Here is a 14,675-nt window from a genome sequence, read left to right on the forward strand (position 1 = left end):
GGAAACATTTCAGTTGATTTTTATCAGTCAAAATTATTGATCTGATACTCCTCAATGACTACTTGTAAATAGCAATTAGTGATAATTATGCATGGTTGTGATTTCAATTGATTTGTTTTCAGGTTTCACATGTTTATTTTAGTTATTATGCATGGTTGTGATCTCACTTGATTTGTTTTCAGGTTTCAAATGTTTATTTTACTAACTACCAATAACCTTGACATGGTCATAATGAAGAAGCCAGCAGTTGGTTATGGAAGTAATATTGTTTTGATTGCGAGAGAAGATTTTGTATTGTTCATCCTAGAGATCAATATGGAAGACCTACAGTGACTGTTGGAGTAGAGTCCTGCAAATTTTGAGCCCTTATTACATAGCCTATTCATTATTTTATTTAAAAAAATATAAAACATAATTTTAATTTTATTTTTAAAAGTAATTAACCATGAGGGAAATTTACTGGGTGTTTGTTTTTTAATTTGGGGTTGAACTAGTATGAACAAATATTTTTTTTCTATAACAGTGTAGTTATAATGAGCTTGATGCTTGATAAATACAAAGACTGGCCCCTTTTGAGTGAGTGCAAAAACACACTTATTCTAGCTGTCTAGATACAGGGAATCCTACATGAATGGCCGCTACTCAGAGCTTAAAGACACTAGACACCTTTGGTAATTGTCAAAAGACCAGTCTTCCCACTTCGTGTATCTCAATTTTGTATGCATACCTAACAAACCTGTGAAAATGTTAGCTCTCGAAGTTGTGAGATAATAATGGAATAAAAAACACCCTTGTCACACGAAGTTGTGCGCTTTCAGATGCTCGATTTTGAGACCTCAAACTCTAATTCTGAGGTCTTGAAATCAACTTAGTAGAAAATTAATTCTTTCACGTAAACTACGTTTCTTCAGAGGGAGCGGTTTCTCACAATGTTTTATACTATCAACAGCTCTCCAGTACTCGTTACCAAGTAAGTTTTTATGCTAACAATTATTTTGAGTATTAACCAATAGCGTCCACTGCCTTTAAAGCTCAGCTGTGCCTTGTTGGGGTGAACCATGGCAGTAATAGTGCACCATTCCTCATACCACATTGTCACACATCCGCCTTTTCTTCAGCCCCTCAGCTTGTCACCCGGAGCACTGTATTATTTCACAGCTTTCATACTGAATAATGTTTAAGGAATAAGTTTGTTGGAGGTGTCGTCAGGGGCTCCGTCTAAGAATCATTTATCACCTAGGAGCTAAGTGCAGATTTTGGACTCAAGTAGTTCCAATCAATGTGATTTTCGATTCCAATCAATGTGATTATGAGTAATCAATGTGATTTTGACTTCCATCAACGTGATTTTGATTCCAATCAAAGTGATTTTGATTCCAGTCAACGTGATTTTGATTCCCATCAACGTGATTTTGATTCCAATCAATGTGATTTTGGTTCCAATCAATGTGATTTTGATTCCCATCAACGTGATTTTGATTCCAATCAATCTGATTTTGATTCCGATCCATGTGATTTTGATTCCAGTCAATGTGATTTTGATTCCAATCAATGTGATTTTGTTTTCAATCAATGTAATTTTGACTCCAGTCAGTGTGATTTTGATTCCAATCAATGTGATTTTGATTCCAATCAATGTGATTTTGATTCCAGTCAATGTGATTTTGATTCCAATCAATGTGATTTTGTTTTCAATCAATGTGATTTTGACTCCAGTCAGTGTGATTTTGATTCCAATCAATGTGATTTTGATTCCAGTCAATGTGATTTTGATTCCAATCAATGGTCAAGTCAACGGAGGTGGGTGTGGGGTGTCTATCAGTTTAAACCTTTTACAATAGATTAGACTTTACACAAAATGTAAAAAAACAAAAACATAAACAGACAACGAGAGAACAAAACAAAGTAAACGGGGTTGACTAGACTTGATGACAAGTCGTTAGGCGCTGCCTATTCGTTACTAACACACATTCTGCCGTTCATGCAACAGTCACAGTGCGATTATACACATGCAACGGTCGTAGGTAGCGCGTGCCACTGACTCACACACATACTGGGATCGAGGGTGTGTGTACCGTCCCCGTAACTGCACCGCGCTTAATAACAATTACCGTCTTGACTTCAAAACTAGTGGTGGACAAGCATTTTGTGTGTTCTAATTCACTTGTGATTATTCCTCATTGACTGATAACTGATCTGTACCTTCCCTCCATAGTCTGATATTTTAACTTTAAATGTCAATGAACTGCAACATTAAATGTCAATGAACTTCAACAAAATGTTTCAGCCATTATTTATAAAGGCCAATTTAGTGTCAGTAAACTATATTCTTTCTATTGTATCATTAATGATTGCTCTATACAATACATAGTCTCACCGTTTAAATGAATTGCTTTGTCATTAAAAGACAGACTAATTTGTCAAAACAAATGTTGTGTCCTTTTTGTATTGCTGATGACATTGCTGAGTCTATTATTCCTAGAAAATGCATCAATTTTAGCTGTCAGTTTTTACGTGTTTTTAATCCCTTGGGTTCAGTCAAGATTTCACCCAGGTAGAAAGAGTTCCTAACACACCCTAATCTCAAACCTGGAGCTTACAGTGTATGCGGATGGGGTGTTATTTTATAGTCACTTCCAACCCAATCTATGTTCCCCCTCTCACTCCAAACGCCGTCTCTAGTGTGCAAATTTACCCTTCAACACCCATCCAGAAGAAATGACCCTAACATGTGATGCGAAAACGAGTCGAATTGGAAACAACACCCTATACGGTGCTATGATATCGATACATGTTAAAGCAAATTTACCCGGAGCATTGAATTGTCCGTCCTCTCCTCTAGCAACCGTTAAACCGTGGACTGTCCGGGCCCACCCACCGGCGTTGTAACCGTGCTAGGCAAACTCCACTTGTGAAAAATAGCCCCCTGGGGGCATCCCTGGGGAAGAGGATGATTGATTGTGGAGCCACGCGCACAAAGAAACCGGCTTGCAGATGCGCCGGGCAAAACTCTGTGTAATAAGTTGGGTGTCGAGTTGATCGGAGCGAGTATGGTGAAGTCAGAACAATCATGGAAATTATGTCGATCGTTTGGAACGCTTGTTCATTGCTTTACACCTTGTGATTAATAGAGGATTTATCATTCCATTGTTTTTTGGTAGAATCAAGGTTCATCTTCTATGATTTGCTATCACTCTGCGGATAGAGGAAGATACCCTGCCTGATTTCATGGAACGATCTATCTCATGATGTAGTATCAGTCTGCCCTTAAAGGCCCGGTCACACAGGCCTCGATAATAAAAACGATAACGATCATGAGCAAAGAGAATGCATTCTATTGGTTGAATTGCACCAAGTAGAATATGCGCAAACTCATTCAACCAATCGAGGGTGTGCATTGTTAACGTTATCGTTGTTGTTCTCGTTATCGAGGCCTGTGTGACCGGACCTTAAGGCTGGTCTGAGATTATTATTGTTATCATTGAGTGTAAAGGGTGTCAGAGACTATAAAAAGATGAATCAAATTTGAAAATGATGAGGTTTAATATTGGATTAGGTTCATAAGATGTTTTACAGGTAAACTTATTCAATGGTTTGACGATTCCATCACATGGTGTTGTTATTATGGATTCACCAACAGTTGTGAATATTTTCGTGTTGAGCCTCCGTCCCATCGTATCTCTTGGGACGTTTTCTTGTTACCATCTGCCTCCGTCTCCTCCTTCTTCCCCCTCATCAGTATGCCATCAGGAGGAAGTCTTCCTCATTGAGGATTCCGTTAGCATCTTTGCTCTTTCTGTGATCATCTGGGGGGTCGACATGACAGAGTTGTTCGTCAGGTGGATCGGAGAGGCCTTGCTGTGATAGGAATACTGATTGCAGGAATGAGGAAAGGAAACCAGTGTAGATTTGTGTTTGATTCGCAATATTTAAAGTTAAATATCAGCAATAATGCACCACTGATTACATTTAATATAACGACAAATGCTTCACTCGATTCAGTCTATATATCTCAACTAATGCTGTTTTCATTTGTATGGTAAATTTTTTTGGCGAACATCTGAATCCTGAAAACACTTAATTAAAAATTGAAGGGAGAGTATCAGTGATGCAAGACTCAGTGTTTGCAGCCTGGAAGCAAAGCTTATCTATCCATATCAATATCAGAAAATCGGTTAATTTGAGTCTGTTCACACTGCGGTTATCTTTTGTGAAGTGTACCCTGAAGATACAATAGAGATCACAATGAAGTAGGTCATTACTTCAAAGGCACCCATCTATTTCAGATATGTGTGTCTCGTCATAATGAATTGTTTGTGTTGATAAGTATGATGGCTTTTGGCTTATTCCTGATTGGCTATACTGGCTATTGGCTGATATTGTCATTGGCTACTGGCTGATATAGCCCTTGCTTATTGGCTTATATAGTCATTGGCTATGGCTGATATAGCCATTGAATACTGCATTATACAGCCATTGGTTTCGACTGATATAGCCATGGATACTTTCTTATATAGCCATTGGATGCTGGCTGATATAGCCATGGATACTTTCTTATGTAGCCATTGGATACTGGCTTATGTAGCCATTGGATACTGGCTGATAAAACCATTGGATTATGGCTGTTATAGCCATTAAATACTAGCTGATATAGCTATTGGATACTGGCTGATATAGCCATTAAATACTGGCTGATATAGCCATTGGATTCTGGCTGACATAGCCATTAAATACTGGCTTATATAGCCATTGGCTATTGGCTTATGTAGCCATTGGATACTGGCTGATACAGCCATTGGATACTGGCTGATACAGCCATTGGATACTGGCTGATATAACCATTTACTACGGCTACTAGTGCCGCATCAACAACGTTGAAGCATGGTCCAGCCAAATCCACAGCCATCCAGTCCACTCCACTTGGTGTATGTGATTGATTCCAATGCAAAGCAGATAGGACGATAGTGTGCTTTGTTGTGCCTTGAAAATCTATCTGTCCGACCGGCCAACAATGATGAAATAACTAGGTCTTCATTTATCCAGACATGTTAATTGAATGTTTTATTGGGATGATATTGATTTATTACTAATTATTTGTGTATGTGAAAGAGATTTGTGCAGTCGGCAGTCGTATATCACACCCACCTATATCCTGTTTGGCAACCTCATTCTCATGGCTCTAGAGCCAGCTTTCAATACCCCTGTCATAGGTTGGTATAATGCAGGATAAAGCGGCTCAAATCAATATTCTGATCTATACTTCAAATTTGATCTAACAATTAATAAATTTTAATAAATCAAGCATTTATTCCTTTTTTCTTTGTAAAAGTGGTTTATTTGAATTCACTTTTTGTGTTTTGTTTGTTTGTTCTTTTAGTTTGGCCCAGCGCAATAAGTCGATTAGAGACTCGTTTACAAATGATGCAAACGTTGGATTTCTTGAGATTCTTCTAGCTAAGATGAATACTAGTATGAAGAAGCTTCAAGAGATGCTCCACCTTATTGAAACAACCCACCCATGATGTCATCATTCTTAGGTTTGCTATTTATTCTGTCTTTCCTTTATATCCTTTTGTAGATTGAGCTTTGAACACCAGGCTTTTTTTCTTCATTTTTTTCTTCATTTTCTATATCAAACCTTCGCATGACTATCTGAGAAGTTTGTTTTTTGTCTTCTGCATCAAACTTTGCATGGCAAATGTTTCTTTTTTTTCCCATCTTCTGCATCAAAGCTTCTGATAGCAATCTTAGATGCTGCTTTCCTTCCATTTTTGTTTCTTTGTACTTCCTTTGTTCACCAATGAGGAATCTCCTTTTATAGAATTATTGTTTTTTAAACACGTGTTTCAACTCTACTTCCTCACATATAGGGTGCGTTCGATAAGCTTCCCGGGTTGACCCCGATCTGCCCCTCGGTACGTTCGAATAGCTTTGACGTCATTCCAGGAGCTCACCCGGAATGCGCCCTGCTTGTTGAACGGGTCACTTGGGGCCGGCTTGAGGTGCATGACGTCACCTTGAGAGGGCAAGTGATCCTTCGATCAGCTGTTGTCAGGGGCTCACCCGAATGAGCACCGTGGGGACGACACAGGGAAGCTAATCGAACGCACCCATATATTGAACACAGACCCACGGTTTGTCTAGACACAGACCCAGGGTTAGTCTGAACACAGACCCAGGGTAACACTGAACACAGACCGAGGAAAACCAAGGGTGAGTCTGAGCACAGACCCAGGGTTAGTCTGAACACAGACCCAGGGTTAGTCTGAACACAGACTCAAGATAGCACTTAACACAGACCCAGGGTTATACTGGGTGCGTTCGTTTAGCTTCCCTGGGTCGACCCCGCAGTGCTCACGAGGGTGAGCCCCTGACAAGAGCTAATCGAACGATCACACTCACCCCGTCGTGGTGACAGCGTGCACCTCAGACCACCCCAAGTGACCCACTCCACAAGCAGGGCACTGGGGGCTGACCTGGATGAGTCAAAGCTATTCAAACGTACCAGGACAGACCGGGGTCGACCCAGGGAAGCTAAACGAACGCACCCACTTAACACAAACCCTGGGTTATACTGAACAAAGACACAGGGTCAGTCTGAACACAGACCCAGGATAACACTTAACACAGACCCAGGGTGAGTATGAGCACAGACCCAGGGTTAGTCTGAACACTGACCCAGGACAACACTGAACACAGACCTAGGATAAAACTTACCCAGGGTGAGTCTGAGCACAGACCCAGGGTTAGTCTGAACACAGACCCAGGGTTTAGTGTGAACACAGACAAATAGTCACACTGAGCACAGACCTAGGATTAGTCTGATGAACACACCCTGGGTCTATGTCAGTCACCCTGGGGTTTATGCTAAATAAGTTCCAACCCTGGTTTCACGGTCAGTATAACCCTGAGTCTGTGTCCTCCAACCCTAGGTCTGTACTTAGCCAAGCAGATGGATCCTCATCTCACTGATTCATTGCAGACTGTACATCAATAAATTAAACCCCTGAACAACTCCGCAGTATTAAGACATCAGCATTAATATTACATCAGCAGATTGCATAGTAAATAGCAAATTCATCTCTTATCCTCTTTTGCTTTGTCTTTCCATCGTTAAACTTGTCTGTTTTTTTCCTGAAGCTGTGAACATTTCTGCTGGCATGTTTCTCTGTATATCTTGGTTAGATATATCCGTACCTTCCTTCTTGCGTCTTGCTCTGGGTATAAACTGCTTCATTTCACATCAAGAATCTGTCTCCAATCACATCTTACTCAATCCTACCCTAAGGTCTCTGCTACAAATCTAAGTCTTCGTTTCTGGCTTTCTTATATCCCAAGGCCTCGATCCAACACATCCCCCTCATGCTGTCCTATTCTGACGTAATGTGAAGCCTTTCCTCAAGCCTGTCTAACTCTCACACCTTCAGACCTTTTCCCCGTCTCATATATATTAGTGTGCCACACCCGTAGGCCTTCTCCCTTTACATGATCTTTCCTTAATAATATTCCTTGGTTGCCTATCTTACTTTCCTGAATAGGGGATCATTTCTTGCCCATCACACAAACTGGAAATGTCCAGCCCCACCCTTTCTTCCAAATCACACTTATCAGCCCTTCAGATTTGGTAACCTGTTTCTTTCCTCAATCACATAACATTGCCTGTGTCTGTTCTTATGTTAGACTCCCCTACTCGGGTACCCGCCTTTTTTTCTCCTCACTCCTATCTAAACTTCTCATCTCCTCTCTTTCTGTTTTTAGATCATCTTAAAGCAGGGAGTCAAAGCAACACCAGCCTCATTCAGATTTGGTAACCTGTTTCTTTCCTCAATCACATCACATTGCCTGTGTCTGTTCTTATGTTAGACTCCCCTACTCGGGTACCCGCCTTTTTTTCTCCTCACACCTATCTTAACTCCTCGTCTCCTCTCTTTCTGTCTGTAGATCATCTTGAAGCCGGGAGTCAAAGCAACCCCAGCCCCTCATTGATTGATGATGTGGTTGTGTCTTGAGTCCCAGTGTGACACTCTTGCGGACGTGATTATGATATTATGATTCTGTCTTCACACCTTTATGGCAGGTTTAGCTTCCCCTCTTTGCAGCTGATGATGAAACTACATCTGTGTTTTCTTCTCTCCGGGTTCTAAAGGAGGTAAAGCCTCGTCTTGGACCACTTGGGAGTTACTCCAGGTGCAACATTCACTACTTTTTCTTCTCCGTGCCCTCATTAAATGCTTTCTTTAAAACAGATGGACAAAGTTAAAAATTCACTTTTTTAGGAGCTGTCCGCTTTATAGGAGTGTAGTCTTATTTAATGAGCCAACTTTTTTTTTGTAGAGAGCACAGGTCCAGTGTGGCTTTAATTCGTTGACAGAGTGTGGATAATTTATTCAAGTGTAGTCAATAATTTTGCCTTTTATTTTTAAATAAACAAATTAAGATGATGAGAGTCACAATGAAACAAGAAGATAAAACACAGGGATGGAGTTCTGTGCATTTCTGATTGTTCACATTCATTTTTCTCATTTATAATTCTCTTGAGAATCAACACTATTCTGCATCATATCAGTGAATTAAAGACACTCAATAGAGCACTCGAAACCACACAGGTTTTGTATAGATTTATAAATTACTGTAAATATTAAATATCAACTTGTGTATCTATAGCATGGAGGTCAAGTCTCATAATGTCATGGCAACATGCCATTATAATTACTTGATGGTTTTATAATTTCTGGCAATGAGATGGGATGTAGCCTCGGTTTTACAGTGACACCCAGCATACCAACATTACAACTTGATTTCATTATACATAAGAGCTACACACATGCCATTTTGAATTTGATCAGCCTGTGTATTTTTTACATGGTTTTGCTTCAATAAACATGAGTGTGGAAGACAAAATCCTGGAAACGAGGAGGGGAAAAAGTTCCATCATAATACCAAAATAAACATACATAGGAGCTACACACATGCCATTTTGAATTTGATCAGCATGTGTATTTTTTACATGGTTTTGCTTCAATAAACATGAGTGTGGAAGACAAAATCCTGGAAACGAGGATGGGAAAAAGTTGCATCATAATACCAAAATATTAATGAAGGATATGACGGTATGATCGCCAGGATGGAGAGCTGTGTTTGTATTATTTGTCACAGATTGATAACTCCTACAAAATGATGTGTCACAAATTGACTTAAAAATTCAAAAGCAAGGAATTGTGTGTGGACGGGGTCTCGCACAAGCGTAAAAGAATCGTAAATCGTAGGACTAATGAGGTATGATGAGTAGATTTTTATATTTAGGATAAAACGAGAATTTCACCATTAAAAATTAACGCCTTGTAAAACTATACTGCGTGCGTTCGTTTAGCTTCCCTGTGGGTCGACCCCGGTGTGTGACGGGGGTTTTTTTCCAGGACGAACGTGTGCAGATAATTACCCACGTTCGTCCTGGAAGAAAAAAACCGTCACACAACGGGGTCGACCCAGGGAAGCTAAACGAACGCACCCACTGTAAAATAATTTTAAAAAATTAAATAGTGTTTTATCGTTGGCTATTAAGGCTGCCTTGATTTGTCCTTTTACCTCTGTAAACATTCGTAAAACAGAAACAATTTTGAGCTTACATTTATTATTGTTAATAAATTATGACAATATATTACTTTGTTTAAACAAACAAAATCCAGAGATGAGGTGCATTTGTGTATTAAACTTAGCTATTCCAAAATGAAGTGACTTTTTGTTACAACCCCTCTTACCCGTCTTGCTGAAAGCATTCATTATGAATCATTCCAAATCTCTTTTGTTTCCGTTTTTATTTTGATTCCTGGCATTTTGAGAAAAGACTGAATAAATATCAGGTATGTCTGGATTGAAAGAGGAAAGAAGCAAACCTCAGCTCTGCAATGCCCCCTTCATGGCTTCCTTTGTTTATCTTAGCTGGGATCTGCCCCCAAATCCCTCCATTAACTTGTCCCATAAGACGTCTTATAAGCCACTTTGTCAACATCATGTGTAAGGCCACTTAGATGGATATTGTGCTGTATTTCTCTTCATTTTGTTTGGATTCTTTAGAATTCTTCAGAATTCCTTGAGACTGCTCGGAAATCTGCCATTTAATGGCGAAATATATAAATGAAAGGATTTGGATTGCATTTTTGATATAGAGCTTCCCTTTGCTGGAATCTTAAGAAAGAAGGGGGTCGTTTTTGCTGAAGAACGGGAGGCATTGTGAGAGATGTATTGTCATATGAAGTTTACGAATTGTGGTCATTTATTGTTTAAGAGTTTGAAAAACTTGATATTATAAATGGATTGATATGAAGTAGTTCCATAACTCATCAAGTCCGTATGGGACTACATTTAGTTCTATGAAAATAAAACATGATTCGAAATAGACCTCGGTAATGCTGATAGCGCTTTATAAACTGCAGAACCCAATTTTTAAGTTTTTTACATTCACGATGTGAGCGTGAAACATGCTATGGTGTGGTGTATTTGGGGTGTATGGGTTGTAGGCTAAGGTTGGTGGCTGGGTTGCAGGCTATGGTGTGTGTGTGTGTTGGGTGTAATTCTGCTCTCACACTGTGGAGAATATGCTAGCGAATGTGCTTACGAATGGAAATGTTTGACAATCGCTCAAACTCCGCAACCTTCGCCGTGTCTTCGTAAGCGTTGGTAACTAACTCGGAACGTTCACAAGTCATTCTCCAAATCCTTTTACGAAGATCGGTCAATTGAGGAAGCGCTTTCTAAATTTTAGCAACGACGGTCATTCGCCTTCGATTTTCGTAAGCATTGGTAAGCCATTGGTAATATTTGTAAAGCGTGCGTAAGCGTTGGCAACTTTCGTAAAGGCGTTGGCAAGCGTTGGTGAGCATTCGTAATATATTCGGAAGATATTGGTAAGGAGAGGGACGACCGAGGACGATTGAGGGGTGAAACCGATATGAAAATATTCACTGTCCAAATGCATTTTTGGGGCGAATTCACCGCGAAATTCAAATATTCATATTCGCAAGATGTTCACCACAGTTGTGAGAGCAGTATAACGGTTCCTTCTTTTCATTTGAATTCTGGAGCTGATGAAATTGAAAACGCCATTAAGCCCGAAATATTTATCAAGCAACACTAAATACACTGAACACTGTAGGTAACAGCAAAGACCAATCTTCTCACCTGGTGTACATGTATTTCAACAAATGCATAAAATAACAAACCTGTGAAAATTTGAGCTCAATTGGTCGTCGAAGTTGCGAGATAACTATATGAAGGAAAACAACATTGTCACATGAGGTTGTGTGCTTTCAGATGCTTGATTTCGAGACCTCAAAATCTTATTCTTAGCTCTCGAAATCAAACTTCGTGTGGAAAATTGCTTCTTTCTCGAAAACTACGTCACTTCAGAGGGAGCGGTTTCGCACAATGTTTTATACTATCAACCTCTCGCATTACTCGTTACCAAGTAAGGGACCATGGATAAACTATGTCACGGGAACGACCGCGTCGCGACGCGTTCCTTCGCGTGACAAATTGAACAAAAGAAAATTTACGGAGTGGAACGCGTTCTTCTCAACCACCGGGTCTTGAGGAAGACCCACTGTATAACAAAGGAACAATGGTGAGGCCGAAAACCACTGTGTAGTTATAATCGGCTTATCTGGGTAGATATAAACCCAAGTTGTTTCCACTGCAATTTACTTAAACTGTCGTTTCAATAAATAAACAACAACCAAAGATCCATGTAAATTATAATAACTGTGTCTCCGGTCTAGTTTATATTTTGACTAGTTTTTTTCAAGTTACAAAAAGATTAATCCTAGCCCTTTTCACGCAATAAGTCAAAACACAACCGCAGATTAAAAAATAAAAAATATTGCGTCTTTGCACGACCGCCATGCAAAATAATCCCCCAAAATACAACAGAATAAAACAAAACCAAAAGGGAAAACATTTTACATTCAAAACAGTAAAACTATACCTTTTTTTGTACATCAAAGGTATCCAAAATGTTTCATGTTTGAACAATGAAGCCAACACGTTATGTAGTTTTTCTTAAACACGCTAAATATTCCCAAGGAACTGCTGAAAATTCACCACGTTGTTGACATGCCCAAGCTACCAGCAACGGCGCCAATGTTGTACGCTGGTTAGTATTGCAATTTTCGGACACCAGATTCTCCCGAAAGTCTTAATCTCAAGGCGGTTGTAACTAATTTCGTAAGCTGTTGCGCAATTTTTCCAACGGAGGACGGCTCTCCCGCTATCACATTGTTTAGGATAGCCCTCTAGCGTTCAATGTTTCTTGCATTATAGTTTGTTGCACGCAAAGTACCAAGACTACTAGGCCGGTATATTGAAAACACTGTGTGTGAGTGTGTCGCTGGATATAGTGTGTTTGTGTACTACGATGTAATTTTGCGTTGTGTTTTGTGTGATTGCGAGCCGGTCAGCATGATTTCGCGGTACCTTTATGAACACATCGTGTAAGTGTAATCATCTCTGTAAACACGGATCCTAATGTAATATTTAGATGTAGATACAAAATAAGTTGGCGATGATTTCAAATTTAAGAATAATAGTCACCACTTCAACTTGTTATGGCAGTAGCATATTATTGTATTGGCTTTGGTAAACTCGAGGGTTGGCTGTACATGGACATCTCCAACCCATTGTCTGGTGTATACCTGAGCTAGACCGCAAACACTAATCCTTCACCCCTTCGTGGCTTACTTGGGAGCTGCCTTGTCCATGTATTCTGAACAACAAAAGGCACCAACAATAGAGTTCGATAATGAGGGACCTTAAAAATCAGTGAAGCGCTTAATCCATCTTGGGACGGGCGCGTGACAATTTTGGGACGGACTCGTTCTAGAACGAGTCTGACCGCGGGCGGCCGCGTTCTTAGTTTATCCATGGTCCCTAAGGTAACCAATATTTAAATTATATGGGGCCCGGACTTATGTATTCACCACCAGCATCAGTTTCATGGGACAGTGGAGTATTAACAATATGAGGGGGTCGACAACTGAGTAAAGATCCGAGGTGCTGGACGCATGCCATGATCGCTTTATTCGCTCTGATGTACAGTTGTATTATACCAGTATTGTAATTTCTATACATGAGGCGTACGGACCGTTGTATTGTTATTCGACTATAAACACGGACATGATGGAAACCACATGCAACCTAAGTCTAGCCAAATCTCCGGTCGAGCGTGACAAGTTCATTAGAACAACAATCGTGAATTTTATTTATGCTGTCATGTTTCAATAACATATATTTAATTGATGGATGAATACAACATACCAGCAAATAAAGTTGAGAGTTTTTTTTATTTTTATAAATGAGTGTTCCGTTTTCCTGTTTTTTAACACCGTCATTATTCCAGTATATGTACAAACATTCTTAACCCAAACTATGGAAAGCTATTGTTGTGATTGTCTTGGTTTGGGGTCATCTGCATGACTTTTCTGAAGAGAAAGCTATTTAATTTTCTGATAACTTTGATGATTTTGTTGATCAAGATGAAAAGCTGGTTTCTTTTTTTCGTTTTTATTTCAATTTGTTTTCTAAAAGCTAAAATTATTATAATTAGATCTGCCGAATAAAATGGATGTTTTGATTCCCTTTGAAATGCCTCATGGCTTTCGGCTACAGCTTTGGCTACGACTGCTGTGGTGATCTAGCCGTAACCATAGTCGCAGCCGCTGTTGAAAAAGTAGTGCTTGAGACAGACTAAAAGGCACTATTGGTAGTTATTACTATTGGTAATTACTCAAAATAATTGTGAGCATAAAACCTTATTTATAAATACCCCTGATAGTTTCTCTACTCCTATTGGTGGAGAGCGCGTCACGTGGCAATTCGACCCTGCCGGCTTTAAACGGCCGTGTAAGAACTCGTCGCTACCCTTTTATTCCCTTACTTTGTATAACGAGTAATGGGAGAGGTTCATAGTATAAAACATTGTGAGAAACGGCTCCCTCTGAAGTGACGTAGTTTTCGAGAAAGAAGTAATTTTCGAAGTTGCGAGCTAATAAAGAAAGAAAAAACACCCTTGTCACACGAAGTTGTGTGATTTCAGATGATTGAGTTTGATACCTCGAGTTATAAATCTGAGGTCTCGAAATCAAATTCGTAGAAAAATATTTTTTTCTCGAAAACTACGATACGCCAGAGGGAGCCGTTTCTCACAATGTTTTATACTATCAACAGCTCCCTATTACTCGTTACCAAGTAACGTTTTATGCTAATAACTATTTTGAGTAATTACCAGTAGTGTCCACTGCTTTAAATTGATTATTATACACCCATCTAGAGATGGGCCATCTCCAAATTATTGATCTTTTATAAATCTTGCTTATAATGATCGAAGTATAGCCATTATATTCAAGTTTAATTCATGTTGTTAGTGTCTGGATCCGTTATGCTTATCATGTTAACATCGGGTAGTAATCAATCAATGTTGTGTTTTATACAAAGATATCTTTTTGACAGCATCACCGAATTCTAAAACCCCCCTAAGGCAAGACGCTGAATTAACAATGCATGATTTATACTCGTCAAACATTCACAGAAAGTTGAGGGCATCGCTTTTTTTTCTCGAAATCATACTTAGACGAACAATTAATAAACCCTCAACTTTATTTATGATTTATTGTAAAATTATAGTA

At 39.4% G+C, this 14,675-nt stretch overlaps 1 protein-coding gene across 4 annotated transcripts in view; it reads left to right on the plus strand.

The window, feature by feature from the left end:
• The window catches only part of LOC139947987 (putative RNA polymerase II subunit B1 CTD phosphatase RPAP2), a 97,949-nt gene that overhangs the window by 46,322 nt on the left and 36,952 nt on the right, over window positions 1-14,675 (plus strand). The window contains exons 9-11 of one of the 4 annotated variants that reach the window (XR_011787400.1): window positions 5,378-5,537; window positions 7,759-7,807; window positions 7,942-11,464. The exons of 1 other annotated variant lie outside the window; for it this stretch is intronic. Coding sequence is in view for 2 of the 3 variants with exons in the window: in XM_071945928.1 (XP_071802029.1) it covers window positions 5,378-5,522 (145 nt within the window). In the remaining variant the exon portion in view is untranslated. Of the gene's footprint in view, window positions 1-5,377; window positions 5,538-7,758; window positions 7,808-7,941; window positions 11,465-14,675 lie in introns of those variants that run through there. 2 more of the 4 variants (XM_071945928.1, XM_071945929.1) reach the window with 2 other exon arrangements.

Source organism: Asterias amurensis, chromosome 15, assembly GCF_032118995.1.
Source record: "Asterias amurensis chromosome 15, ASM3211899v1".
NCBI classification, from domain to species: domain Eukaryota; kingdom Metazoa; phylum Echinodermata; class Asteroidea; order Forcipulatida; family Asteriidae; genus Asterias; species Asterias amurensis.